The sequence below is a fragment of the Drosophila montana genome, unplaced genomic scaffold (genome assembly GCF_035044405.1).
Source record: "Drosophila montana isolate Dmon_TW-CO22-7 unplaced genomic scaffold, ASM3504440v1 contig_2666_1, whole genome shotgun sequence".
Lineage (NCBI taxonomy): Eukaryota > Metazoa > Arthropoda > Insecta > Diptera > Drosophilidae > Drosophila > Drosophila montana.
The window spans coordinates 563925-590590 of NW_026997533.1; the positions used below are offsets into that span (position 1 = coordinate 563925).

A 26666-nucleotide genomic window follows, 5' to 3' on the forward strand; every position below is an offset into this window, starting at 1 on the left:
ATTATGTGGGCTGAGCTTGCATGTTAAGTTGGCTGCGCTCGATCGTTTTATGGTACATTGAAGTTGGCTGCAGTTCTGGTTTTTTGTTCATGCATGTTAAGTTGGCTGCGCTTAACTTACCCATGAAATCATTAAGTTGGCTACGCTTGATATATATGGTTATTCAACATGAACGTTAAGTTGGCTGCGCTTGCTTACTTTACATGCACGTTAAGTTGGCTGCAATCCTGATTATATGTCATGCATGTTAAGTTGGCCGTAATAAAGTTAAGCCGGTTAAGTTAGCTGCGCTTCTTGTATCCCTAAAAGCATTAAGTTAGCTGCAGCTCACGTTAAACTGACTGCACTTGACGTATTCACAAAGTGCATTAAGTTGGCTGTGCTTGATCACTTTACATGCATGTTAAGTTGGCTGCAGTCCTGATTCTCTGTCATGTATGTTAAGTTGGCTGCACTCGATCGTTTCGCCATAAAGTGAAGTTGGCTGCAGTTCTGATTATTTGACATACACGTTATGTTGACAAACACCTCAGCTATTCGCAAAACGCCATTGAATTCGGCGTAAAGCAGGAGTTTATTAAATGGGCGTAACATCAACAAAGTAATGTTAATTTAATTGTACATTTCAAGCGAATGTGCTGTAAAAGTCAACAATTTACATAAGCGTAATGCCCGGCTCGATTGAATAACAACAACAACAACCGGGGATATACTATAATTTATGTAAATAGCTGTCCCTGCTCGGGCGCCAGTAAAAAGCGCAGCGAATTAAATTTATCAAATGAACAAATGTGTGGGCGTTGGGCGTGGCCGCAAAACATGAACTAACGGCAAAATGGTAACACACACACACACACACACACACACAGAGAGAGAGAGCCAGGCACAGACGCATAAATATGCTCGAAATGGCCACAAAAAAAAACACAGAACGAACGAACGGCAAATAAAATTGCTGACAAAATGGCGCACAAAATGGCGTCAAGTAACGGAAGTGTTAATGCAAACAAACCAACAAAAATAGGTGTGGGGGGGGGGGGGGGGAGAACGTGTTAAAATGATTGATGAGTGGAAAAAGCCGAAATGCAAATAAAATTCTGACATCGAGGCTGGAAATTCATTCGAAATGCAAAATAGTGAGCAAAAAACTTGCCGGCGTGCACTTATGCCTATCATAATAAATTACGCATAGGCTTTTCAATGGGCAGCACGTGTGGCTCGTGCGCCATTTGTCAACACTTGTCATTTTCCAGCCAAGTGGCAACGCCAATTGAGCCTCGAGCTGTGCTTTGCTGTTGATATGCTTGGAAATCTATTTTCAATTCCATTTGGTGTCGCATTCGTGAACGTTTTACTGGCAGCCAAGCTAATTGAACTCTGTGAAGAACACAAGTTCGAATCCTATATCTCTATATATAAAACTGTTGGTCCTTACTGACTGACTGACTGACTGACTGACTGATTGACCGACTGACTGACGGACTGATTGATTGATGATCAACGCACTGTCCAAACGGACGGGGCTTCAGCAAATTCCACCCGCATGTGTGGAAAACTCGCGAAAATTGTTTTCATGAAACTTATTTGTTTACCGTCCGATTGGTTTCAAACTAATTTTCAAAGATCTTTGAGAGAATTTATTTGAAAGGTGGGGACCCGCTTTTATCCTATATAGACATAGGTAAAAATTTCCCACTTTCATAACTCGGTTAAATCGCATCCGATTTTCAAAAGGTTTGGCTTTTTGTTCATGGCTTGGTCTCTAGATCAATTTGGCTTCTAAATCTGGCAACATTATTCTTGGTCAAAATTCATGACCAATTCTCAAATCTCCTCTCATTAACTCGTTCAAATCTCATCCGATTTTTACGAAGTTTTTTCAATTAAATTTAATTTTTAATTTTTTCGTCCCACTAGCGCAAGCTTCGATTGTTGTTGGTAGCAGAAGGTTCAGGGTATCACCTAGTCGGGCATCCCTACCATAGTACTCTTACTTGTTTTTTTTTCTCGTTTTTAAACACTTTTTTTCAAGCTTCGCACTTGATGTGCTTATCGCAAGCTGATTCTGAGTCACTTTGCCCCCTCTCCCCGCTTGTCTTTCCCGTTACGCCATGCAGTGCTCGGGCCTGGCAATTGGTCAGTCTGTCAATCAGTCAATCAGTCAATCAGTCAATCAGCGAGTTAATTGCTTACTTTGCGCACACACAGCTCATGCATATGAATTGCGGGCATTCCCCAATGTGATTATTTTCCTTTTCTTTTTCTCTATTATTTTCGTTTTTCTCTTTCTCTTTCTTTTCGTTTTAGTTTTTGCCCGTCTGTCGTCACATAATCAATTGCTTTGTTACACTTTTTTTTTAATGTTATTATTATTTTCGCTGCGGCGACGCGAGTTTTTCTACATTTTTTCGCAACATTTTTAAGTAACAAGTAACAAGCAAATTCAATTGCAATTTATGCGAAGCTTTCGCTACATTTTACACGCACACACACGCACACACACACGCACGCACACAGACAGAGACAGACCAAAAGTGGGCAAAGAAAAAGTAGAAATGAACTGAAATGAAATGTTGCTCAGCTACAACAACAACAACAACAACAACAACATCAACATCAACAACAGCTGCAAATGTAACTGCTGTAAAACGGCACTTGCTACTCCCCCCCTGCCGCCCCTCCCCACCACCACACTCTCTTGCTCTTACGCACACCCTCTCACACTCGCATCCCAGCTGATTGCATAATTGATGCGTTCCTTTTCTTTTCTTTTGCGCCGTTTCGTTTCATGTCTCGCCTTTGGGCATTACATGATGCGCGCTTTTGGGCCGCGCTGCGGCTGCGCAGTCAGCGTCAGCCTAATTATCATTAACTAATAATGTTCATGCATGATAATTAGCGCGCGCTCGCTCGCTCTCGCAACGTATTATGCAATTCCGATGCGCGCAGCGAAACTCCGCAAAGCAAAGACAAAAACAATAACAAAACGGTTCTCAGCAAAAGCTTCAAAATTTATGCTGCTGCACTCTTCACTCGCATTGTGATCTTTGCATGAGCATGTTTCGCAATTGGCCAGACAGCCAGACGGCGGCAGGTCTCTGACGCTGTGTCAATGAGACATGGCATACATATTTTACCGTTGCCAGATAGTCAGAGATCTCTGGCATACATTCTTTCCCTCTGCCCATGCACATTTTGCTATTGCCAGGTAGCTGGAAATCTCTAATTGGATTCTCATTGGAATTCGCTCTGCTTGTAGGTACTCCAACTGGAGCGTGGCTCTATATGAACTAAAATCAAGTTTTGCAAAATAAAATAAAGAAAAAATATATATGTACATAAAATGTATAAAGCAAAAATTAATAACAATTAACAATAACAAGAAAACGGCAACCTTCGCTTTTGGACTTCGCTTTGGCTTTGGCTTTGAATCGATCAGGGTCAGTGCGATATTTGTCGAGTAGCCGAGTCAGAGAGCGGGAGAGAGAGAAAGAGAGATAGAAGAGCGAGAGGGAGCGAGAGAGAAGGAAAGAGATATATGGATGGAGGGAGAGAAAGAAATAGAGATAGAGAAAGAGATAAAGAAAGAACGAGAGAGAGAGAGATAGAGATAGAGATAGAGATAGAGATAGAGATAGAGATAGAGATAGAGATAGAGATAGAGATAGAGATAGAGATAGAGATAGAGATAGAGATAGAGATAGAGATAGAGAAAAAGATAGAGATAGAGATAGAGATAGACATAGAGATAGAGAAGAGATAGAGACAGATAGACATAGAGATAGGTATGTAGAGAGAGAGAGAGATATATATAGAGAGAGATATAGATAGATATATAGAGAGATAGTGACAGAGAGAGAGCGAGAGAGGGAGAGAGAGAGAGAGAGAGAGAGAGAGAGAGAGAGAGAGAGAGGGAGCGAGAGCGAGGGTAAGATAGGCAGCTAAGCGAATGGAAATTAATATTTGAAGATATGCTATTGGGGAATTCTTAGAAAAAACAGGAAGATTGATTGTTTGATGCGCTGATTGACTGACTGACGATGAACGTACAGCACCAACCGGAAATACTACGCAGCTAAAAAGTTGTCGATTGTCGTCGAAATGCCCCCCAAAATGGAGTTTCAGAAAAATTCCACCCAAGTCCAAATAAAGACAAAACTTTTGGGAACAAAAATATATATTTTAAATTCTCATTATCTAGCATTTACTGTAGTTGGGAAAGTTTGTTCTTTTCCCCGATGTCACTTATAAAGTATTTCAAATATTGTTTTAATAAACTTATCTGCTTTTGACATCATTTTGTCCATTTCAAGCTTGAGGACTGGCCACAAATATTTGGCATTTCTCGGTTGATGTTGCATTTGAGTACATAAATGAATAATCATGCGTATTTATGGGTACTCGTTCTGGCCAGCATCAGCCGCAGACGGCAGATAACCAAGGCAAACAGGGCGAATCAACAGATAAACAAACGAATAATATTTTTGAATAATTAAAGAGCCGAGCCAAGCGAATCTCCCACTCAGCCCACTCAACAAGAGCCCATCAAGAATGTCAAAAGAAAAAAAGCTCGAGAAAAACTATAAAACGCAGTTTAAGCCAAAATTTGCAGTCTTAAAGCTCTTAATGAGTGAGCTTCAAGCTTTGGCTGGTTGAGCTTAAAGCTCGGACTCTGCTTTAAACTAAAGTTACCCTTTCTGAGTACAATGCTTTGCGATATTAAAGCTCTTAATAGGTGAGCTTAAAGCTCTGACTAAAACTTAGATTAACAACAATTTGTACCTTTAAGTCATTATATAAGATTTTGCATTCTTAAAGCTATAAGTTAATGATCTTTACGCTTCTGATAGTTGAGCCAAAAGCTTTAACAAAAGTTCAGCTTTAAGTAAAAGTTCAACATTTATGCTAACAATTTCTCAAATATATTTTCTGCATGTTAAACTTTGCTTTATTAAAGCTTTCAATCAGTGAAGTGAGGAATCTAAGCAAAATAGATGAGCTTTAAGCTAAAAATATTTTTTTTCGACAATGGAGCTTAAAGCTCTGGAACCAACAAATGTCTTGATTTTTAAATACCAAGTACTTAAATATTTGAAATATTTTTTAAATCTATTTCCTGAGCATTCAAGAAGTTAAAAACTCTAGCAAGAAGCCCAACTCAAATAGATAAGTAAAGGGATATATATTTTAGAAAATAGTTCTTCTTTTGTTAAAGCTCTTGAGGAAAAGGCTTAAAGCTCGCTTCTGGCAGAGTCTAAACAACTTCCGACTAGATATTTTGAGCGATATGCCCAAAAAAGTAGGCTACATGATATTTTGCGATGCGCAACTCTTGAGCAAACAGAATATGTCAAGATATATGCAAAAGCCCAACTGATTGAGCATGAAAACTTAACCTAAAAGTGAAATGGAGACAAAAGAGCCAAGCAAACATTTACCAGGCAGAACAACTTGTTTACAAAAGTTACAATCCGGAGCAGGCAAATGTTTACATAACGGGCAGCTGTGGTGGTTAAAAGCTGTTGCCGTTTATCGATATTAAGCGTGTATCGAATGTCAGGTGCAATGCAACTAAAAATTTTCCAAACTAGCTGCTGATTACCGTTACATAAACACCTATTTAAATATTTACAATTAACATCTGTCAACTGGGATTTATGAGCTGTCGAACAGGTTTAAATTACTGAGTATCTTTTGGCCAGACATTTGCCATGAATAGCTGTGCAACCACTGCGCTCTCTCGCTCTCCCTCGCTCTCTAGCTCTGGGTCTTGTGCTGTGTGCAAAAGCTGATGCCTTTTAAGGCGCCATCTCTTTCCCACTTGCAGCCACACTTGACTTTTCTATGGCTCGCTGGGCTGCTACCTGACCAAAAGGCAAACGCGCAATTAGCATAAAGTGCCGGACAGCAAGACAGACAGAGACAGACAGCAAACAGCTGTAAATGCATTTGTGTGCGTGTGTGTGTGTGTGTGTGTGTGTGTGTGCGTGTGCAGTTGCTGCTGTTGCTAGTTTGAAAGTGTGAAAAGTTGGCTGCAAGTTTCAGGTTGACTGCCTTGACGATGATGACGATGGTGACGTCAGCGAATGCAAAGCGCAGCGCATAATAAGTAACTGAGTGAGTGACTAACTTATTAAGTGAGTGCGCGAGCGAGCAAGCAAGCGAGTGAGTCAGTCTGTGTCTGCAAGTGCAGCTCAGTGGGCGCACACACACACACCCCCGGCCATACAAATATCGCAACTGTAATTTATTTATTTTCAAATTAACACCGAGAACAAAGCAAGCGCGATATTCGAGCTTAACTTTCACTATGAAAAAAAAAGCATTTGGCTAGAGGCAAATATGAGTCAAGTATATGTATATAGCTCTGCGACTCATGATATACACAAAATTTGGTAACTATTTTTTTTCCGTTACTATATATATGCTCATGCATGTATATTTGTTTGCCTACCTGCATTGCATGTCTGCCCGGCAGCACCCACACCCATACACACACACACACACACACACTCAGCCAGACAGACGCAGGCAGAAACATGCACACAATTCCCCACTCAATTTTATTAGCCCGAGCTTAATTTATGTTCATTTACTTAGTTATTGTCTCTCTTTCTGTTGCTGTCGCTGTTCTGTTGTTTTTATTGTTGTTGTTGCTTTATGCCAATTCCCTTTCTCATGCCCAATTCGCCTTCGGCAATTTGTATATTTGGCATGCGGTGCACGTCTCTTTGGTAACCCCACCACCTCTCCCCCCTTCTGCCATCACAACTGGACGAAGCGTCGCATTGAGCCGCGCTTAGTTACGTTGAGCTCTTCTGTTAAGCTGCCAATGCTGTCGCTGTCGCTCTCGCTCGCGCTCTGTATCTGCTCTCACGCGTTCGTTAAATCACTCTCAGTTAATGGCTTTGCGTGTCTGCGCGTGTGTGTGTGTGTGCGTGCGTGACAAGAATTGTTGCTTGTCGTTTGTTTATTTTGTTGTTGTCATAACAGCGCCTAGTTATCGCTTTAACAGCAGCAACAACAATTGCTTTAAAGTCAACGACAACAACAGAGCCCAACAACAGGAAGCTTTAATTCAAATCAAATTGCCTTACGCTCTCGCGCTCTCTTATGTACGTGTGTGTGTGAGTTAGTTTGAGGCATTGCTTTAATTATTTAAAGCTCTGTCATAAATTGGCTCAATTTCAATTTGAATTTTGATTTATTATTGAAATGTAACAATAACAAATCAATTATCATAACAAATGACCATTTAACAATGGCCAAAAGATAAACTCGAGTTGTTGATATAACAAAACACCCACATACACGCACATATATACACATTCACACAGACACTGCTGAGGAAATGTCAAAGCAATTGCGGTATTCGAAAATTGCCTCAAGCAAAGGTTTGAAAGGTTCAGCCATAAAGCCTGGCTGACTGGCAGCTGATAATACACTGTGAACAATTTGAGTGGTAATTTGAGAGTAAATAATGAAAAAAATGAAAAGACATGGAATTTAATAAAAGTACAAAAGTAAATGCACAGATGAAAACTAACAGTTTATATGTTTAAATTTAATTTTTAGTGTGTATTGAAGGGATAAGGAATTAAATGTGAAGCAACATTTCTTACTGTGCACAAATACAGGCACGCAGGAGTCAGAGAAGAGAACGGAGACGGAGACGAGACGTAGGGGAACTTGGAGATATGTTGACATGACTATACACTTAGACATAGTATAGTGGCAGCACATGCCAACAGGGGTCGAAGCAGGGGTCGAGGCTTGGGTCGCAATTTTGCAACGCAATTTGCAAAGTGTTGACAGCAGACGCATATTTTATGTATGCGTGTGTGTGTGTGTTTGTTTGCGTGTGTGTGTTGCGAAACTTGCAGTCAAAGTGGAGCAGAGCAGTAAGAGAATTTATTAGTTGCCTTTCACAGCAAATATTGTGACAAATAGGCATATAAAAGAAGCTTTTTCCGAGTGTGTGGAGAGTGGGAGAGTGGGAGGGCGGGTGAATGGGAGAGTATGACAGCGGGAGAGTGGGAGAGTGCAGCCTCTTTGCTGTAGACAGTGTTGCCAACTTTTGTTAGTTTTAGCTAGTTTTTGTCGAAGGAGGGACTAATACCTTCTACAAGGGCAAAAATAGCTAGATTTAATGGCGGAATTGCCAGCACTGTTAAGCTGAGCTAGCTTTGTGTGCGTTTGTGTGTGTGTGCGTGTGCGTTTACGTGTGCGTGCGTGTGTGTGCACGTGTGAGTTTTCTTGTATGTGTGCTTAAAAGTTGCGACTTAAGTTTTATGCTGAATGCGTCCGCAGAACGAGATGCCATGCTGTTAATTGACATACATATCCCCGCGCTCCGCGCTCTGCCCACCCTTGCCGCACAGGACAGGCCAGACAATTACAGTGGTGGCGCCGTCAAGTGTGCCATGTGCATTTGCATGCGTGATTCAACACACACATATGTAAATATATATATGTATGTATGTATGTAAATAGACGTTTATCGATGTGTGCGATGTGTTGCATACTTTTCAGCCGCTGCAACCACTTGACCCCACTTTTTCACGCGCTTCATCAGCAATTTGCATATTATATTGTTTGATTTTTATCATTTTTCGTATATCGTTTATCGATTATCGCCAGCAATTCACACATTGACAGTGAGATGTGTGTGGAGCGGGCGGGAGTAGGACAATTGAAAAGTCAGGTCTTTATATATGTATATATGCATTTATTTTTTATGCGCCTTAAAAAGGGAAAAGGGTAAAAGACAGCAGAAAAATAAATGTTTTTTAATATATACTACTTTTCTTTCTGTTAATATCGATAAATATCGACTTATCGACTATAAATATCGACTTCTACCCTATGAAAGGGAATAACTCGAGGATTATAAGCGCTAGATGCACCAAACTTGGTATGCAGGTGCTCGTCTAGCATACCCAGTTAAAGATTCTTCCCCTTTTTGGATATCTAAAGAACTTCAAGAGTTACAGCGTGCTCTTTGTTTGCCTGTCATATTTATGTTTGGAAAACTGATTAAGGCTCAATCTAAACACAGGGTATCTCTTAGTTCAATTGCTAGCTAAAATGCTTAAGACTTTTGGCTAACTATTACAGGGTATTTTCAGGTGTAGCCCGATTTCTTTGAGCTTTTAATGAGTGTCGCCGCCTTTGAAAGCCAATTTCAGTCGTTGCCTGCCCATGTTTCTCCCTCCCCCTCTCCCATCCTCTTAATATATATGCATATATGTATCTGTATAGCGGCTGTCTATATACTCGCCGGTCTGTTGACTTTTCTGTCGCACTGTTGCCCCGTGCAAATTTGCCTGAATTATTGAACATTTTCGCGCGCGCTCTTTTCCGGGAAAAAGCAACGCAGACAAAACAAACTGAGCTCCATTTTCACACTTTTAAACACGTTGCCCGCGGGTTCTGTTTGCCCTCGACTAGTTGCTGGAACACTTTTATTTGTTCTGGTTCTTGTTGTTGTTTTTTTTTTGTTTTTTTTTTGTCGCCCGCCGTTTAATTAAAGAGCTCGCTAAATGTTTATCGTATCGTATGATTTTTGCCAACGATTTGTTAATTGCAAATCAAATGTTGAATGCCAACAAAATGAACAGAAGCAGCGTTAAGATTAAAACTAAGCTAAGCGCACTAAAGAGACTCGACTAGCAGATGCCCTGCACTGTGCCTAAAAGCTATTAAACCGTTTAAGTTCGGCGCTTGAAGTCCGATTTTATTGAATTTTTCACATGCTTTCATTTGGAGTAGAAATGTGCGTGCATACCAAAGCGCAAGGCTCTAGCTTTAAAAATGATAGGGAATACCAAATTTAATACCAAATAAATACCAAATTTAATGTATCTAGCTCCTAAAGTCTTCGATTTATGATCAAAAGAAGTATTTAATAATATTATAAAAAGAGGAGCAGAGCTGGAAACAGACAGAGTATAGTTGCTAAATATACTTTTATGAGGTATATTTTCTATGAAGTATCAAGAACAATTAGAACAAATCTCCGTCTGGATCTAAGCAATATCTTATGCTAGATATTTTCCACTTAAGTCTCCAAGCAGGAAATCGAGTTGTGGGCACTGCGCCAGGAAATGCCGAGTTTTGCCCACTAATAAGCCAAAGCTTTGGCTCTGAAATGCATAAATTCAAGTCGAGGCCAAGAGTTATGTGAGTGCGGCAACAGAGGGGGGGGGGGGGGGGAGGCTGTCTTAAAGGGGAATGTTATTGTATGTGTGCTTTATGGTTTTCTATGGACTTCAAGCTGAAATTTGCATAAAGCTTGACAATAATAAAAATCGATACTCGTTAAATGAAAAGGGGAGTGGCAATTGGGGAAACCTCCCCCCCCCCACCCCCCCCTTACCACTCCCCTGGTTATCATAAAAGACATTTGCATTGAGCAAAGCTTGCGAAAAGCTTGCAAAAAAATGGAAATTGAAAAATGATTCTTTGCCCCGAGCAGAGCCCATAAATGTCGCCGGCAAAATTGATGTATGTGAAAAAAGGCTGAAAAATTCAAATGGCAGCAGAAGGCGAGTCATAAAAAAGAATTTAATTCACATTTGCGGACAAATATGAGGCATGCCGCAGGCATAAAGTGCACAAAATGGACTTCAAATAGACTTTGGCCCTTAAAAAAAAATTTAAATATGAAAAAAAAAATTGAAATAACACAAATTAATATAAATTAAAAAAGAATTAATAACAAATAAAATTAGAAATAAAATAAAAGCATAATTAAATAGAAACAAAAATGTGAACGAATATTTTAGCACAAAATTTAGCTTAGCTGGCACTTGAACTGCATGTTAAATATTTGCCAGGAGGATAACATTGCAGTGTGCCCGCATTTCAAATCATTTTATATTATTTTTAGCACAAATTGTTGCTTGCTTTAGCTTAGCTGGCACTTAAACTGCATGTTAAATATTTGCCAGGAGGATAACACTGCAGTGCGAATGCATTTTGAAGCATTTTATATTATTTTTAGCACAAATTGTTGCTTGCTTTAACTTAGCAGGCACTTGAACTGCATGTTAAATTTTTGACAGGAGCATAACATTGCAGTGCGAATGCATTTTGAAGCATTTTAATTTCTTTGACAGATTTGCCAATACCATAAAATGCACTGACTGCAAAGGAACGTAAATTAAGCTGCCTGTTAACTGACATGCACTTTGCCAGCGACCTGACAGCAGCTGACAGCAGCTGAGAACGGCGCCCGAGCAGGGACTTTCGACTACTAATATCGAGCGCAACTGTACCTGGCCTGGGGCCATATAGCAAAAAACAAAATAAAATGAAACGAATTTCTTCAAATTGTTTCTAGCTGAACGCTTGATTAACATGTAAATGATTGATGGCTTGACTCGTTAAAAGAAAACCTAAACTTAATTAAGTGAAATGCGAATATGGCCTCAAGAGAGAGGGAGAGTGACAAAAAAGGGGGGGGCAGGGAGTACGACAACAACAAGGCAACTTTTGGTCTTAGCTAATGGCCAAGTTGGCTTCTGCATTTGGCCTTTTGGCATTTAAACGCGTTTGGCTTTCTTCTGCTTTCGGCCTGTCCGCCTGTCCGCCTGTCTGACTGGCACTCAAATGTCAGTTAGGATTTCGAATAGCTGTTGCCGTTGCTCTTTCTATACCCCTCATCACTAATTACAGGGTATGCTGATTGTTTCTTCACACTTTTCGTATTTAATTCTATCTTGATTAAATTGTGCATATTTGTTTCATAATTATCAAGAATTTGATTGCGCAATCGATAAGTATCGATCTGAAGCCAGTTTATTAGCATTTATCGATTGTAATAGATACTTAAACTTTGGAATAAAGTTGCTCGAAGAATCGATTTGACGCAGCACAATGTTATTTATTATTTGTTAGTTTATCGTGCATTTGCTCGAGATTATATAAAACGATAATAATCGATAAATATCGATATGCAGCCTAAGCTTTTCGCGTATAAATTGAAGCGTAGAATATTTTACTTTGCTCGATAAATATCGATATTTAGTCAAGGACTTTCGAGCATATATCTATATTTAGAAAATGTGTGCTTAACGATATATTTATCGAGCATAAATCGAAGTTTAAAATCGATAATTATCGATATTTAGCCTGACCTTTTCGAGCATAAATCTAAGTTTAAAGAGTTTAACTTTGTTGAATAATATCGCTTATTTTCTTGACATCGATAAATATCGATATTCAGCCTAGGCTGATCGAGCATGAATCGAAGTCTAGAAAATGTATGCTTAAAATCGATAAATATCGATTTTTAGGCAAGGCGTTTTTCGAGCATGAATCGAAGTTTTCCGATCATTTGCTTAAAATCGATAAATATCGATATGAAGAGTTAGCTTTTCGATCACAAATCGAAGATGAGAAAATAAAAAGTAAAGTCGATAAGTATCGAAAGTCACACCTAAAATTTAAAAGGTTATCAAAATTAGGAAAATTTCGGATACGAGAATTCGCAGAGTGTGGCCAATTGAGGCCAGAAGAAGAAGCACAATTGCCGGCTACGTTGCGAAGCGTTTGCTACAGGGTATCGCCGCGTCGAGCACTCTCGAATTGTTAACACACAGGTAATTTGGTTATGGTCTGTTATTGTAGCCCGGCTAAAACTAATTAAGCCAATGTCCAGAAACGAAATTGACTTTGATGAACTGTTCGCATGCATATTGGGTAGATCGTAGCGACGTCGGGGAGGTGAGGGAGGAGGCAGGGGAGGGTGGATTGCGAGGGGCGCTAACGCAATACGAGACGCATTTGCATAACAATCGAGCGGGGCGAGGTGAGGGGGCGAGGGGGGCGGGGTTAAGTCCCATTTCGGAGGGTTGTTGCAGCGAGTTGCAGTTGCAGTTGCATTCATCTTAATTAATGCCATTTTGCATGTTGCACTTGCCGCATATTCCAGGTGCGCAGAAGGGGAGAGCGAGGGGTAAGGGCGGGGGGGAAGGGGGGGGGAGCGGAATTTTAATTAAGCGCCAGCTTTTTCAATTTGCAAGGATTCGATTTGGCTGCAAGTCGAAAGCGGTTTGCGGCCAACTAATGAGAGACGGTCGGCGAGGGGAAGGGGGGAGGGGGGGGGGGGACGTTGCTGGGAAATCTGAAGAGGGGCCAAACGCGTCTTAGCCCAGTTTAAAGACGACGAAGAAAGCTCGACTGCCGCCTCGACCCAAATGTCAACGAAATGGCGCTGGGCGAAACGAAGCGAAGCGAAGCGCATGGCCCCAATTTCGTAGCCTTTCGCAGATGAGCTCCAGTCAGATGTTTGCTCAAGGCACGCGACTAGCAGATACCCTGCAAGCAGTCCAAATGCACTTGAAGCAGCTGTGAATACCCTATAATTGCTGCGAGGTCTGTAACTGACGTTTTGTATACCCTGTAGAGAAGTTAAGGCAAAGTATATTCGTTGCAATGTGAAAACCTGCTTGAAATAAAAGAGTTCCTGGAACCAGCGGAACGAAATGGAATGGAATGAAACGAAATGGCAACAAATCGCATTCAGAAACTTCTTTCTCTCTCTCTCGCTCGCTCTCTCTCTCTCTCTTTGTTTAAGACAAAACCAGCGGAACGAAACGGAATGGAATGAAACGAAATGGCAACGAGCTTCTTCTGAAACTTCTCTCTTTCTCTTTCTGTCCCTATGTCCCTCTCTCTCTCTCTCTCTACATATAACAGAATGTGTTTAAGACATAACTTGTGGAACGAAACGGAATGGAATGAAATGCAACGAAATGGAATGAAACAAAACGAAATGGCAACAAAACGTAAGCAGAAACTTCTCTCTTCTTTCTCCCTCTTTCTCCCTCTCTCTCTCTCTCTCTCTTTCTCTCTCTTTCTCTCCCTCTCTCAGCGGAATGCGATAAAGTTTTTAATTACAAGAGAGGGCGACACAGGCAACTAACCCCTCCCCCTCCCCCTCCCCCAGACAAACAGCGACCCTTTCGGCCATTGCAAAAGCGCCAAAATTGTTGTTCTCCCAGTTTTAATTAACTGAAATATTTGTATTTGCAACCATAAAATATGTGCGAAACGGCAGCGAATAGAAGAAGCACGCCGAGTTTCATATAACTCGAAGGCGACAGCTAAAAGTTGGTATAATACCCTGTAAAATACCCTACCCAAAGATCTTAAACTTTGAATACCCTGCAGCCAGGGAACCCCAGACGCCCAAATTTCGTAAGCCCCATAAATGTCAAAGTTTGACTTCTTCTTAAATCCAAGTAGTTTCAAATATGTTTAATCTTAGATTCTTGAGGTTATAAACCCAACGAACTGAAAGACCTTAAGAGCTGTACACGAAATATTTGACATAAATATGAAACGAATATTTAATCTAGAATAATGTTGCCTCAGGGCGCAACTATTTTGCTCGCTGTATCTTAAGTCTTAAGTTAATAGACCCAAGGAACTCAGGAACTGTGAGAGCTAGAGTTGGAATATTTGGTATGTCTATTGATCTATTGATTATATGAAATCTGAACATATTAAACTACTTTATCTCAGATATATATCTTGATAGCCTCAAAGAACTCGGAGACTGTAAGAGCTAGAGCTGGAATATTTGGTATGTGGGCTTTTATAAAGGAAACTATTGAGCATATATCGAAATCGCAACACTTTCACCTACTTCATCTCAGACATTACCATAATGGACTCAAGGAACTCGAGAACTGTGAGAGCTAGAGTTGGAATATTTGGTATGTGGGCTCTGCTAAAGGAGACAATTGATAACTTTTACTCACTTCAACTCAGATATAACCACGATTCACTCAAGTAACTCTCGAAGATTAAAAGATCGTGACGAGGCATAAGAACATGTTGTTGGAAAAGGGTCGAGTTAAACAAGGAATGCCTTGCGAATGAATTGGAGATCGTTTAGTTAATATCTAGCCAGGTTTTTTTCGTCAGAACATTTGTATATGGCATAAGTAAAAAAATTAGTTTCTTTCGTTTTTGAAATTCACGTAAAGTCTTGGTTGTTTTAGACATCTACAATGCTTGCATGAGCGCAAGGAACACGGAGTAAAGCACAGACAGACACGCTTTCATCTTGAGGGATATATATATATATATATATATATATATATATATATAGAGAGAGAGAGAGCATTTGGCAGCAGGATGTGCGACGTGCAGCAGCTGCTCTGCGATCTGGGGCAGACGTTCAACAAGTTCAAGGAGCTGCGACGCACCGAGCTGCTCAAGGTGCTCGGCCAGGTGCGATGCTGCGAATGCGGCCACAGGATACGGATGCTCAGGGCGCGGCAGCAGGCCGGCAAATGGCCGTCGCGCACGCTCCGATTGCTTACCGCCTGCTTTATCCTCATGTTAGCGCTACTTATCTGCTGGCTACACTTGGCGCGCCGATTCAATCATGCCCAAAGCCACGGCACCGGCGGCTGTCCCCACACACTCTTCTATACCTACACCGACTGCGATGTCTACGTTTAGCACTTTGCCTCAATTCTTTCGGTTAATTAGAATCGAATTTATTATTAAACAGCCGCAATTTATTAAAATCGCGCTCCAAGTAGCCAGGCTGAAGGGAAAGAATGTCAAGTGAAACTCTGCCAAAATTTTGGTTTGTAGCTGCCTTTTTTGATCTATCCAAAAGTTATATTTAAAAAATAAGCTCAACCTGTTCTTTACATTAGGCCAGAACGCAAGACGCTTTTAAATTGTTTTATCATATAAATTAAAAAAGTTTTTACTCATTCGAAAAGTTGCTTTTATTTTTCGCTTTCGCTCTCAACCAACAACTGATCGAGACTCGGGAACTGTAAAACTTCGATTTAGCCAATTCTCTCTCAAAGTCTTTCCTAAAGCATATCAAGTTTTGTAGGTTTTGTACCCAAGGAACTCGAGTTCTGTCGGGCTAAGAGTTTCCAAATTTGGTATACAGATTCTTCGACAACAAATATTTGGATTTCAAAGAGAATATCAAGTTCAAGATCTCAGGATCGGTCGAGCCTAAAGCTGGCCTATTTGGTATACAGCTTCTTCTACAGGAACTGTATGATATTTCCTAAAGAACATTGGGATCTGCCTGTATCTATACTCCAGGTACTCGGGATCTATCAGACATAGACTATTGGGGCCTCTTCAAGAATATCCAGCTTTGTCTCTCTTTATACCCAAGAAACTCGGGATCTGTCTGGATAAAAGGGGGCAAATTTCGGATACAGCTTTTTCTACAAGAGCTAACTGATTTCTCCTCGAGAATATCAGGTTTTTTCTCCCACTGGTCCCAAGGAACTCGGGATCTGTCAGGCATAGAGCTGACAAAATTTGGTATACAGCCTCCTCTACAAGAACCATATGATAACTCCTAAGGAATATCAGGCTCTGCCCATCTGTACCCCCGGAACTCAGGATCTGTCAGTCTTAGACTAAGCAAATATGTTCTATTTGTATATTTTTCAACTTCTTCTAATCGAAACTTCTATTGAATTGCATGAAAAATGCAAAGAAATATTATTTCCGACAGCTGCTTGTCAATTTTGAGCGCTGCTTGTCAAATGAGCACAACAGAGGGCGCCACCCAACGGCAATCTTTCTAAAACCTGCTAAAAACAAATTCCTTTTTCAATTCACTAAACAGCAACAAAAACGAAAACAAAAACGAATGCAAAAAAAAAAATGGCAATGCTTAACGCAAATTGCACAAACACACAAAAAATGTGTTTGTGCAACAGAGTAACACCCCCCCCCCCCCCCCCCCCCCTCTCTCTACCACTGCCCCATTCCATTTAGGCTAAAATCAACATTTGCTTTTTCAAAAAAAAAATACTAAAAAAGCTGCTGAAAAAAAAAATGAAAGAAATGAGAAACAAAATCAACAAATGCGCAGCACTAAACTAAACCAGAGCAACGAAGAGGGGAGGGGAGGGGGAGGGGGAGGGGAAGGGGGCGGGGGGGTTGGGTTTGCGTGGATGTGACAGTGGACGGCTGCCACGCCCATAAGCACAGCTTGTTGAGGCGTTGCGTTTAGTTTTTCGCTGAATAGTTTTGCAATTTTTTCTCCCCCATTTTCTTTTATGAATGGCCGCAAAAACGCGGCTCAGTTCCGTGTGGGCGTGGCAGAGGGGCGCGGTCGGGGCGGGGGCGCTATGCTTGTTATGAAGGCGGCTGCCGACACTTGAAAGTGTTGCCAGATTGTTGTTGTTGTTGTTGTTGTTGTTTCTCCTTCTTCTCGTTTGCCATTCAACAACAAGAACAACAAACAAACAACAAACAAACAACAAACAAGAGCAACAAAAGCGACAGCCGTGCGACATTAATTGAAGTTTGTTGAACCAAAAAGCTGTTTGCTTGGCCCCCATAATCTAAATGAACTCCCCTCTCCCTCCCCCTGCCTCCCCCCTACCCCTCCCTCTCTGGTAAGTAGCATCTTCTGGCAAGGCAGAAGAAGAAGCTGTCTCATGTCACACGGTTCAACTTCCAGAGCTCTTCAATCAGACCCTACAAAGCATCTATATGCACTTGATTGACTGATTGATTAAGTAATTGACTGATTGATTGACTGATCGACTGACTGATCGACTGACTGATTGACTGACTGATTGATTGACCGACTAAGTTATTGATTGAACGACTCTTTAGCTTACTAACTGACTGATAAACTGGCGGATCGAGTGATTGGTTAAATGATTGACTGACTGATTGAAAGATTGACTAACTGACTGATTAGTTGACTGATTGCGTATCTGATTGACGGACCGATCGACTGACTGACTAATTGATTGGTCGACTAAGCGAATGATTGACTAACTAACTGATTGGTTAACTGAAGGATTGATTAAGTGATCAGTTAATTGACTGATTGACTGACTGGCTGATAGATTGCCTGATTGATTAACTGATTGGCTAACTGATTCCCTGACCATCTGATTGATTGCCCAATTAAGAAATTAACTGACCGATTGGTTGATTAACTGATTAGCTGACTGACTAGTTGACTGATTGATTGCCCGACTGTGTGACTGATTGGCCAACTGACTGTTTAACAGACTGACTAGTTGATTAAATGGCTGATTGCTTGACTAGCTGATTCAACTGACTGATTGCCTATTTGATTCACTAAATAAATGATTGATTGACAGATCATTTGATTATTTGACTGACTGGCTAATTGATTAGCTAATTGCCAAGCTAACCACCAGATTGACTGCTGATTGATTGGCTGATTAATTAACTGACTAACTAGCCAATTGATTGACTGGCTGATTAGTTGACTAACTAACTGATTGACTGACTGATTGATTGATTGATACCTAGGCAGCTAAATTGTTCACAGTAGCAAACTTTACTCTTGGGAAAATTGATTGAAAACATTTGCATGCAACTTTTTGTTAGGTTTTTCATGCGATCTTTGTGAATATTCTTAGCAGACACTTTCTTACACATTGCGGAAAATTGCCTAACTGAAAAATATGTGTGATGTAGCGTGAATATCTTAATTAAAAAGTTAATTACATTTCTGGTTAAATTTTTAGTTGTTTTTTTATATTTTCATGTGATTTTTCGCCCTCTTTAGGCATTTTCACAGATTTTCGTGAGGCAAATAATTGGGGTACAGCTGAATCGACCCTATGTAGTTGGACTACAATGATATGGGCGCGACAGTCGCTCTCATGATTAAAATTGCCGTCTGTCGACTGTCGACTGTCGACTCTCTCGACTGTTTGTCATTCCCCGCTTCCCATCTGTACTGCCTTTGTGTGTGCGTTTTTCAGTTGTTTTTTTTTCCTGTATTGCGCATTGTCGCATTTGCATTAATGATGCAATTCGGTGGCAACAGAAAAAGCTGAAGAAATAGCCAAGGTGTTTGCCACTTCATTTTTTCGTTCGGAAATAAATTAACAGCCTCTGTATACCCTGTTAAAATGATTGGAGGGCTATCTCTAACTGGCAGTCTTTAACAGGGCGTATATGGCATACGCAAGCTTGGAGCTGCGCACAGGGTATCTCATACCCTGTAAAAAAGGTAAGAGGGGTATCTTACAATAGTGCAAGTCAACAGAGAATCAGTAAAAGGCCATCAATCAAGACAAAAGGGAGCCTAACTTTTAAAATATGACACCCAAACTTGGAGCTAGCGCACACGGCATCTCATACCCTGTAAAAATTGCTAGAGGGGTATCTTACAATAGTGCAAGTCAACCGATAGCCAGAAATGGGCCATCAATCAACACATTAGAGAGCTAAATAATTGAAACATGGCATGCTCAAGCTTGGAGCTGCGCACAGGGTATCTCATAGTCGGGCATGCACGACGCAGGCCACTTCATTTGCTTAATAACAGCCAAATTGAAAGGGCGCACTGTCGCTGTCAGTGGAAAGGAAACTGCCAGGGTCTTTGCCTTGCTCAACAATCCTTTGGCCACTTTTCGAGGCGCCAAAAACCAGGTTCAATGCGCCCAAAAAATAAAGAAGAAGAAGAAGAAGACGACGACGAAGAAGAAGAAGAAGAACGGTCTTCTTCTTTATGTTTTTGCTGCCACTCGCATAAACTTGACAAAGTTGCTGCGCAGACATTCAGAATATTCCCGGGCCTTTGCACATTGTCTCGTCCCCTGCCCCCCTCGCCTTCCCCCTCTCCCCTCGCCTTACCCCTCTCCTGCTTCAACTCCTTCGGTCTCCTTCTTGGGCGACATCTTCAACTTTACGATTGTTCGTTGTCTGCTTTTCGGATTTTTTGTGGCAGCTATTAAAATTGAGAATGCCGCACAAACATTTTAATACCTCTTGATTTCATTGGGCACTTTCAGTATTTTTGGTACTTTTATTTGGAAATAAATACTACAAGAAACTTCAGTTTTTGCTGGTATGTATTCCATTTAGTATGAGGCGAAATCTTTGCCTACAAAAATAAATATAAATACTAAAATTTAGTATTTTTAAATACTGTTTTTTTTTGTCGCTGCCACGCTTTGTTTGCATTTACAGAGCTCTACAGAAAAATCGCTCGATGACACGCTTGCTGACATGTCCTGCAGTGTGTCCTGCCTGACAACTAGCATGACAGGTCATCGAGCGAGTCTTCTAGAGCTTTTATTGGAATGTGATTGAATAACAGACCAAGTCTGTGATCTTTGAGTCTCTCAGTTAAACACAGCTCAGTTCAACTGCATACCCCACGCTTGACAAATTCCAGGGTATAGCTTCTAAGTGTATTGGAGCTTGCATTTGCCAAATTGACTTTTGGGGCTTTTGCTATTTTGGCTGACTTTAGCCGCTTATCTCGCAGTTGACAGCTGCTCCGCCGCTTGGCAGCCAGTTTGCGTTATTTTCTCAACGGGCATTTGGCAGCCACCAACTGTATTAAAGTGTGGCAACTCTGCAGCTTGATGTTGGGCAACTCTGCAAACTTATTCTGACAAAACCATTCTATTAAAGTTAAAACTTGCTTAAAATGCGCTAATCTTGTCTGAGCTCTAATTGTATCTGATAGTGCCAGAGTTGCCACTGCTTGCATACATCTGGCAACTCTGCAAGCAAATTTAATTGATTATTTTTTGGAAAACCCCAAATAATTATCTATATTGCCTTCATTAAACGATATTGCTTTTTTTAAATGTGAATTTCGGTCGACGCTGCCGGAGTTGCCACTACTTGCATACATCTGGCAACTCTGCAACTATAATTATTTGCTTATGTTTTAGAAAAAGAAAATCAAAACAGTTTTGGCTTATTTAATTTTGATTTCCAGCCTTTTTCTAGCTTTTTTCTCAAAGAATATTTTGCCAGAGTTGCCAATTGTAAGCTTAAACTTTGATAATTGGCAGCTCTGCAAAAAAAGAAGTGTGCTTTCCTCCAGTAAAAAGCAAGTGCTTTATGATTAAAATATACTTTCAAGCTTTCGCTCAGACCCTGCCAGAGTTGCCACTCTTTGTACAAATCTGGCAGCTCTGCCAATAAATTTTTTGGCTTCTGCTTTAAAAAAATTATTAATAATACTCGCTAGGCTTTTTTTATGTTAATGCAAATTTCGCCTGAGGCTGCCAGAGTTGCCACTGCGTCAATTTGGCAGCGCAAATTTTGTTTACGCCTGCTTTAAAGAAAACCGAAAGGGTTTTTGTTTTCCTAAATTGCATTTAAATTAAATTTAATTTTAATCTCAGCGATAATTTTGGCTGCCGCTGCCAGAGTTGCCGCTGTTTGTGCCACAGGCGTGCAAATATTTGCGCAAACAATGCCAAGTTTCGTTCACTGAGCACAAACAAAATGGCGACCAGTGGGCGGGGTGTGGTGTAGCAGGAGAGGGGGGGGGGGGGGTGGGTTAGGCTTGTAGCTGGCGTTTGGCTTTGTTGTATTTGCCCGCTGGCTATGTGCCACCTGTGCGCTCTGCTGGCAACCCTGCCTACGCACACACACACACACACACACACACACACACATCGTTTCAAGGACACTTTGACTCCTTGGCAGCCTCCCTGTGCAGCCACTCCCCTCTCTTCCCTCCCCCCCTTACACATACACACGCCGCACATAAATCAACGCCGTCTGCTTGAGTTTCCGCTTTTTCATTTCTCCCCGTTCCCCCTTCCCTCTGCCCTCTGCCCGCTGGCCACTTCCCTCCTTTTGCTTGGCTCTCTGTTGCTTTGTTTGCCTGTCTACGCTTTTCTTGTCCCTACTCTCCCATCCCCCCCCCCCCCCCCACCCTCAGACAATAAAAATGGAAAGCAAACAGAAAAACAGAAAAAAGCAAAAAAAAAAAAAACACTCAAAAAGCATTTTCTAGGCTCCATTTCCAGGGTTGTAAATGCTCGGGCCGCACAAAAATGCCGGAAACAATATGTTTGGGGTTGTCTTGACTAGCGAATACCCTGTCAAAGGTTGAATTTTAAGCAAATCAGAGTTTAAGGGGTAAGAAATTGCTTTTGAAGTTTGTGGAAATTTGTGCATATTAATACTATAGTTTCTATGAACTAGCCGGAACTCATTGTAGATGGCTAAGAAGTCATTGCACAAATGTATGTAACAGGACATACCCTATAAAGTATTATATTCTTGACCGGGACGACAAGCTAAGTCGATACAGCCAGGTCTCTCTATCTGTCCGTTTATGTGCAGGCATTAATATCGAAAAGTCGATTTCTCGATATGCAAAACTCGATCTCGAAAACTCGATCCCGAAAACTAGGTCTCTCGATCTCGTAAACACGATCTTTCGATATCGAAGAGTTGACATCTGGATGGCAAAAGTCACAAGTTTGATTCGATAAATATCGATAACTCGCCCAACGATATCGTTATACCGTTATACGTTATATACGTTATACACAGATCTGAAATAATGTCTGTAGAGAGAGAGAGAGAGAGTGAGAGAGAGAGAGAGAGAGAGAGAGAGAGAGAGAGAGAGAGAGAGAGAGAGGTGAAGGTGGTAGAGCCTTGCGCTTCGGTATATGCAAGATTTTGTATGCCACATTCGAGCACTGATATATTTCATAAAGATCGGACTCTAAGATCCGAAGTTCAACGAGAAAGCAGTTTGAAGAGGAAGCACAGCTGTTGCATAAAGTGCGACTAGTCGGGCACTCCCTTCCGTTCAAATAGCAACTGATATCTGCCAATTAAAACTCTGTAATACTCAACCGTCTTCAACTTTCGATTTGGAACTAAAAATTGTTGCTAATTTCGTGCAGAAGTCGATTTGTTTGCCAGCTGGCAAATTCGCTAGCCGCAGGATGTCATGTTTAACATCCTGTGGACAAGCTCGTGTAGTAAAAGAATCCTTTTTTTATTACGTTTATCCTTTGCGCTTTATGGACGCCCATTAAACCATCAAATTCGCATAAGGCGCACATCCATTCGGCATTATCTCTGCCTCGCTTTCATGGTCTTCACTCCTCTCTTTTCTTTTGCTCTGTTTCCTCTTGTTGTTTCTTGGCAAACACATTTGGCAAGGGGTTGACTTGATGTCTAGAGAGGGTTACGTTGAGGGTTGCGACTCGTTTTGCCTGTTTTTTGATTGATTGATTAATCATTTGATGGGCTTTACGAGAGTGTAAACAAATAAAAAATAGATTTATTCGAGACTCGGAAATTGCAATAGTTGGCATCGATATATTTATAGAGCAGCACCTGCTGCCAAGGCCTGCAACTGAAATAATGCCTAACTTGTTTGTGACAAAGACCATTATTTAGTGGGTTTGAGCCAGAAACTTCTCCAACAGCTGGTTCATTCGAGACTCGGAAGTTGCAATAGTCAAAGATTAGGTGTTGCTTAGTCAAAGATATATTTATGAAGTAGCAACTGACCATTATTTAGTATGTTTGAACCAGCAACTTCTCCAACAGCTGGTTCATTTAAGACTCAAAAGCAGCAATAGTTAGCGAAGCGCTTAGTCAGAGATATATTTATAAAGTAGCATAAAGTTCTTAAAAGGTAATGTTAACATTCAAGTTAACTAGTTTGCGACTAGGAGCATCATTTAGTGGGTTTGAACCAGCAACTTCTTCTTCTACAGTTGGTTCATTCGAGACTCGGAAGTTGCAATAGTCAAAGATATATTTATGAAGTAGCAGCTGCTGCCAATGCCTGCAACTTCAACAATACCATTGTTTAGTGGGTTTGAATCAGCAACTTCTCCAACAGCTGCTTCATTTGAGAACCAGAAGTTGCAATAGTCAAAGATTAGTTGTTGCTTAGTCAAAGATACATTTATAAAGCTTCATTCAAGCTAACTAGTTTGCGACGGAGACCATTATTTAGTGGGTTTGAACCAGCAACTTCTCCTAGAGTTGCTTCATTCGAGACTCGGAAGTTGCAATAGTCAAAGATTAGTTGTTTCATAGTCAAAGATATATTTTTTATGAAGGAGCACCTGCTGCCAATGCCTGCAACTAGAACAATACCATTGTTTAGTGGGTTTGAACCAGCAACTTCTCCTAGAGTTACTTCATTTAGACCAAGAACAGCAAGGCTCAAGTTATGTAAGCCTCATTAAATGTAAATAGAACCAAAATAAGCATAGACTAAAGCGAATGCCTTAGTTAATTAATTCCTGGAAATCGCCAGTTCAAAGGGCAAATGCTGTGAATAAAGTGCCCAAGGCTTAATCTACAGCCTAATCAGCATTTGGAAATTCAACAAAAATACAAAAACTCGACCGAATTCGACTTTAATAAAATCAAAAAAAAATAATGCTTAGCCAAAGATTTGTACAACAACAAAAATATATAAAGAAATGTGTGTCTGTGTGGGCGTTGCCCCCAGCACCAACACCACCCCGCCCCCGCTCCACCAGCCACGCCCACCCATTACAGACTGAAAGTGAAGTCGGTTTTAACGGTAAATGGTACACGGGGTATATGTGAGGTTAGGGTGAGTCCCATTCTCTTCTAATTCCTTTTTCTGTATATATATGTACATGCCTGGAATTAGGGGGCAGGCGACCAGCTTCACTTTTGCCGCGGCCTGTTGCTAAAAAAAACCAGGAAATGACAGACCCACAAATGTAGCTTCGCATTTTGTGCTCAAATTGCAGTTTGAATACCCTGTATGGCCCTTTGGAAATGGGCATATTGGGCTTCATTCAACACAGTTTGAAAGTCACAGTTTCTGTTCGAGTTGAACTTTATACAAAGTACAGTTTTAGAGTCACGGATAATGCTTTTATAAAGTTTGAAAATCACAGTTTCCGCTGGAGTTAAGCTGTACACAAAGTACAGTTTTAGATTCACAGTTTTAGAGTCACGGAATACGATTTTTGGTTTACTGTTCCAATTCCTTTAATAATTATATAGAGATATATAAAGTATGCCAAATTCTACTTTTTATAGATTATACAGTTTGAAAGCCACAGTCTTAGAATAACAGCGCTAGAAATACAGTTAAAGAGTCACCAAATAAATATGAATATTAGTTTACTTTTCCATTGCTTTCCAATATCGATGTACACATATTCAAGGCACGTTCCATTTACCGTTAAAAGTTTTAGAATCACAGTGTTAGAACAACAGTTTTAGAGCCAGGGAATATGCTTTTTGGCTTATGGTTCTATCGACTTTCAGTATCAATCGCATATATTAAAGACACGCCTATTTCTACTCCCACAAAATGTGAGTATTTATAGCTAATACAGTTTGAGAGTCACCGTTTGAGAATCATAGTTGTAGCGTCCACAAATATGTTGCGTAAACTAAAATATATAGGAGAAAATATTTAATTGAAGTCCAGCTCTGCTTCCACAAAACGCAACATCTAAAACTGTTACAGTTTTAGAATCTCAGTGCTAGAAGCACAGTCTTAGAGTCACCAAGCATGTTTTTCCAAATACTTTCAATAGCAATTGCATATATTAAAAGCACGCCTATTTATACTCCCTCAAAATATGAGTATTTTGAGCTTATACAGTTTGAGAGTCGCAGTTTGAGAGTCGAAGCTTTAGCGTGAGGAAATACGATTTGTAAACTGCCTTAGAGATTTAGAGATAAATATTTAATTCCCATCCAGTTTTGCCTCCACGAAACGTAACATCTAGAATTGACAAAGTTTTAGATTCACAGTTTTAGAGTCCTGATGGAAGTTTAAAATATATTGTCAAGAATAACTCTTTTTCAACTATTTTATGCTGCTTTAAGCATGTGGAACAGAGCAGCGCGCAGTCAGGTGAAACGTTCTCAGGTATTTCACTTTGTATACCCTGTAAAAAAAGTAACATTGCTGTTGTCCTTGTGTACGCTTCGATTTCAAAGGTTTTTTAAATGTTTTAAGACTCATTCGTTTATTTTAAATATATCGATAACTTTTTTCCATTTTCCCGAAACGATAAATATCGAATTGCAGAAAGCAAGAGACACAATTTTGATATGAGAAGCTCAGCTTGCGGCTGATTACAGGGTATTGGCGAGTCGAGCACGTTTAGCTGCACGACTAACGGTTCGTTTTTAGCCCATTTTCCTGCTGCTAAAAGACGTCAAATTCAATTCGGGCAGCTCAACAAAATGTTTCTTTCATGTGCCGCAAGCGACACGCCAAAAAAAAAAAAGGTAGCAGGAACAGGAATAAAGCCAGACACACGCACACACACACACACAGTCACACACACGGACAGGTGCTAGCGGAAGCTGCACGAAACGGAAGTGTACAACAAGGTAGAAAAGAGAAAAGAAAAACAACGCAAAATACACAAAGCAACAAACTTTCGGGGCACAACGAAGCCAAAAGACTCTTTCGAATTGGCAAAGCCCAACAAAATCAATTTCAAATTCCAAATTCAATCCGTAATCCGTAATCCTTAATCCGTAGTCCGTAGTCCGTGGTCCGTGGTCCGTAATCCGTTTGAATTGTGAGCACACAAAGTGAAAATGGAGGTCCAAGCAAATATGGATTGACAACCAAATAAGTTCGATTAAAGACGAGTCGGGACTGCTCGACCGGCAGATACCCTGAAGTCAGCCTGTGACAAACATTCTAGCTACCTTTTAGGCTTACACACACACACACACACACACACACAGCTGTGGTGCTTCTTTCCTTTCCTTTCTCCCACACTCGGAGAAATGCATTCGGACTTAACTTCGGTACTCAGAGTCCGATCTTTATGAAATTTCCAGCACTTATGTATGGCATATAGAAGTGTGTGCATACCGAGGCTCAAGAGTGTACCTTTAAAAATGAGTTGATTTTT

General features: G+C 40.6%; 2 protein-coding genes across 3 annotated transcripts in view; one reads left to right on the forward strand and one right to left on the reverse strand.

Moving 5' to 3' along the window:
* Nucleotides 1-26666, reverse strand: part of Ptp10D (Protein tyrosine phosphatase 10D) — a 75690-nt gene that overhangs the window by 15347 nt on the left and 33677 nt on the right. The gene's annotated exons all lie outside the window — the stretch shown is intronic.
* LOC135429333 (uncharacterized) lies at nt 14913-15751 on the forward strand. Its single transcript, XM_064683603.1, has one exon. It carries the CDS (start codon nt 15151-15153, stop codon nt 15478-15480), a length of 330 nt encoding a protein of 109 aa, XP_064539673.1. The 5' UTR covers nt 14913-15150; the 3' UTR covers nt 15481-15751.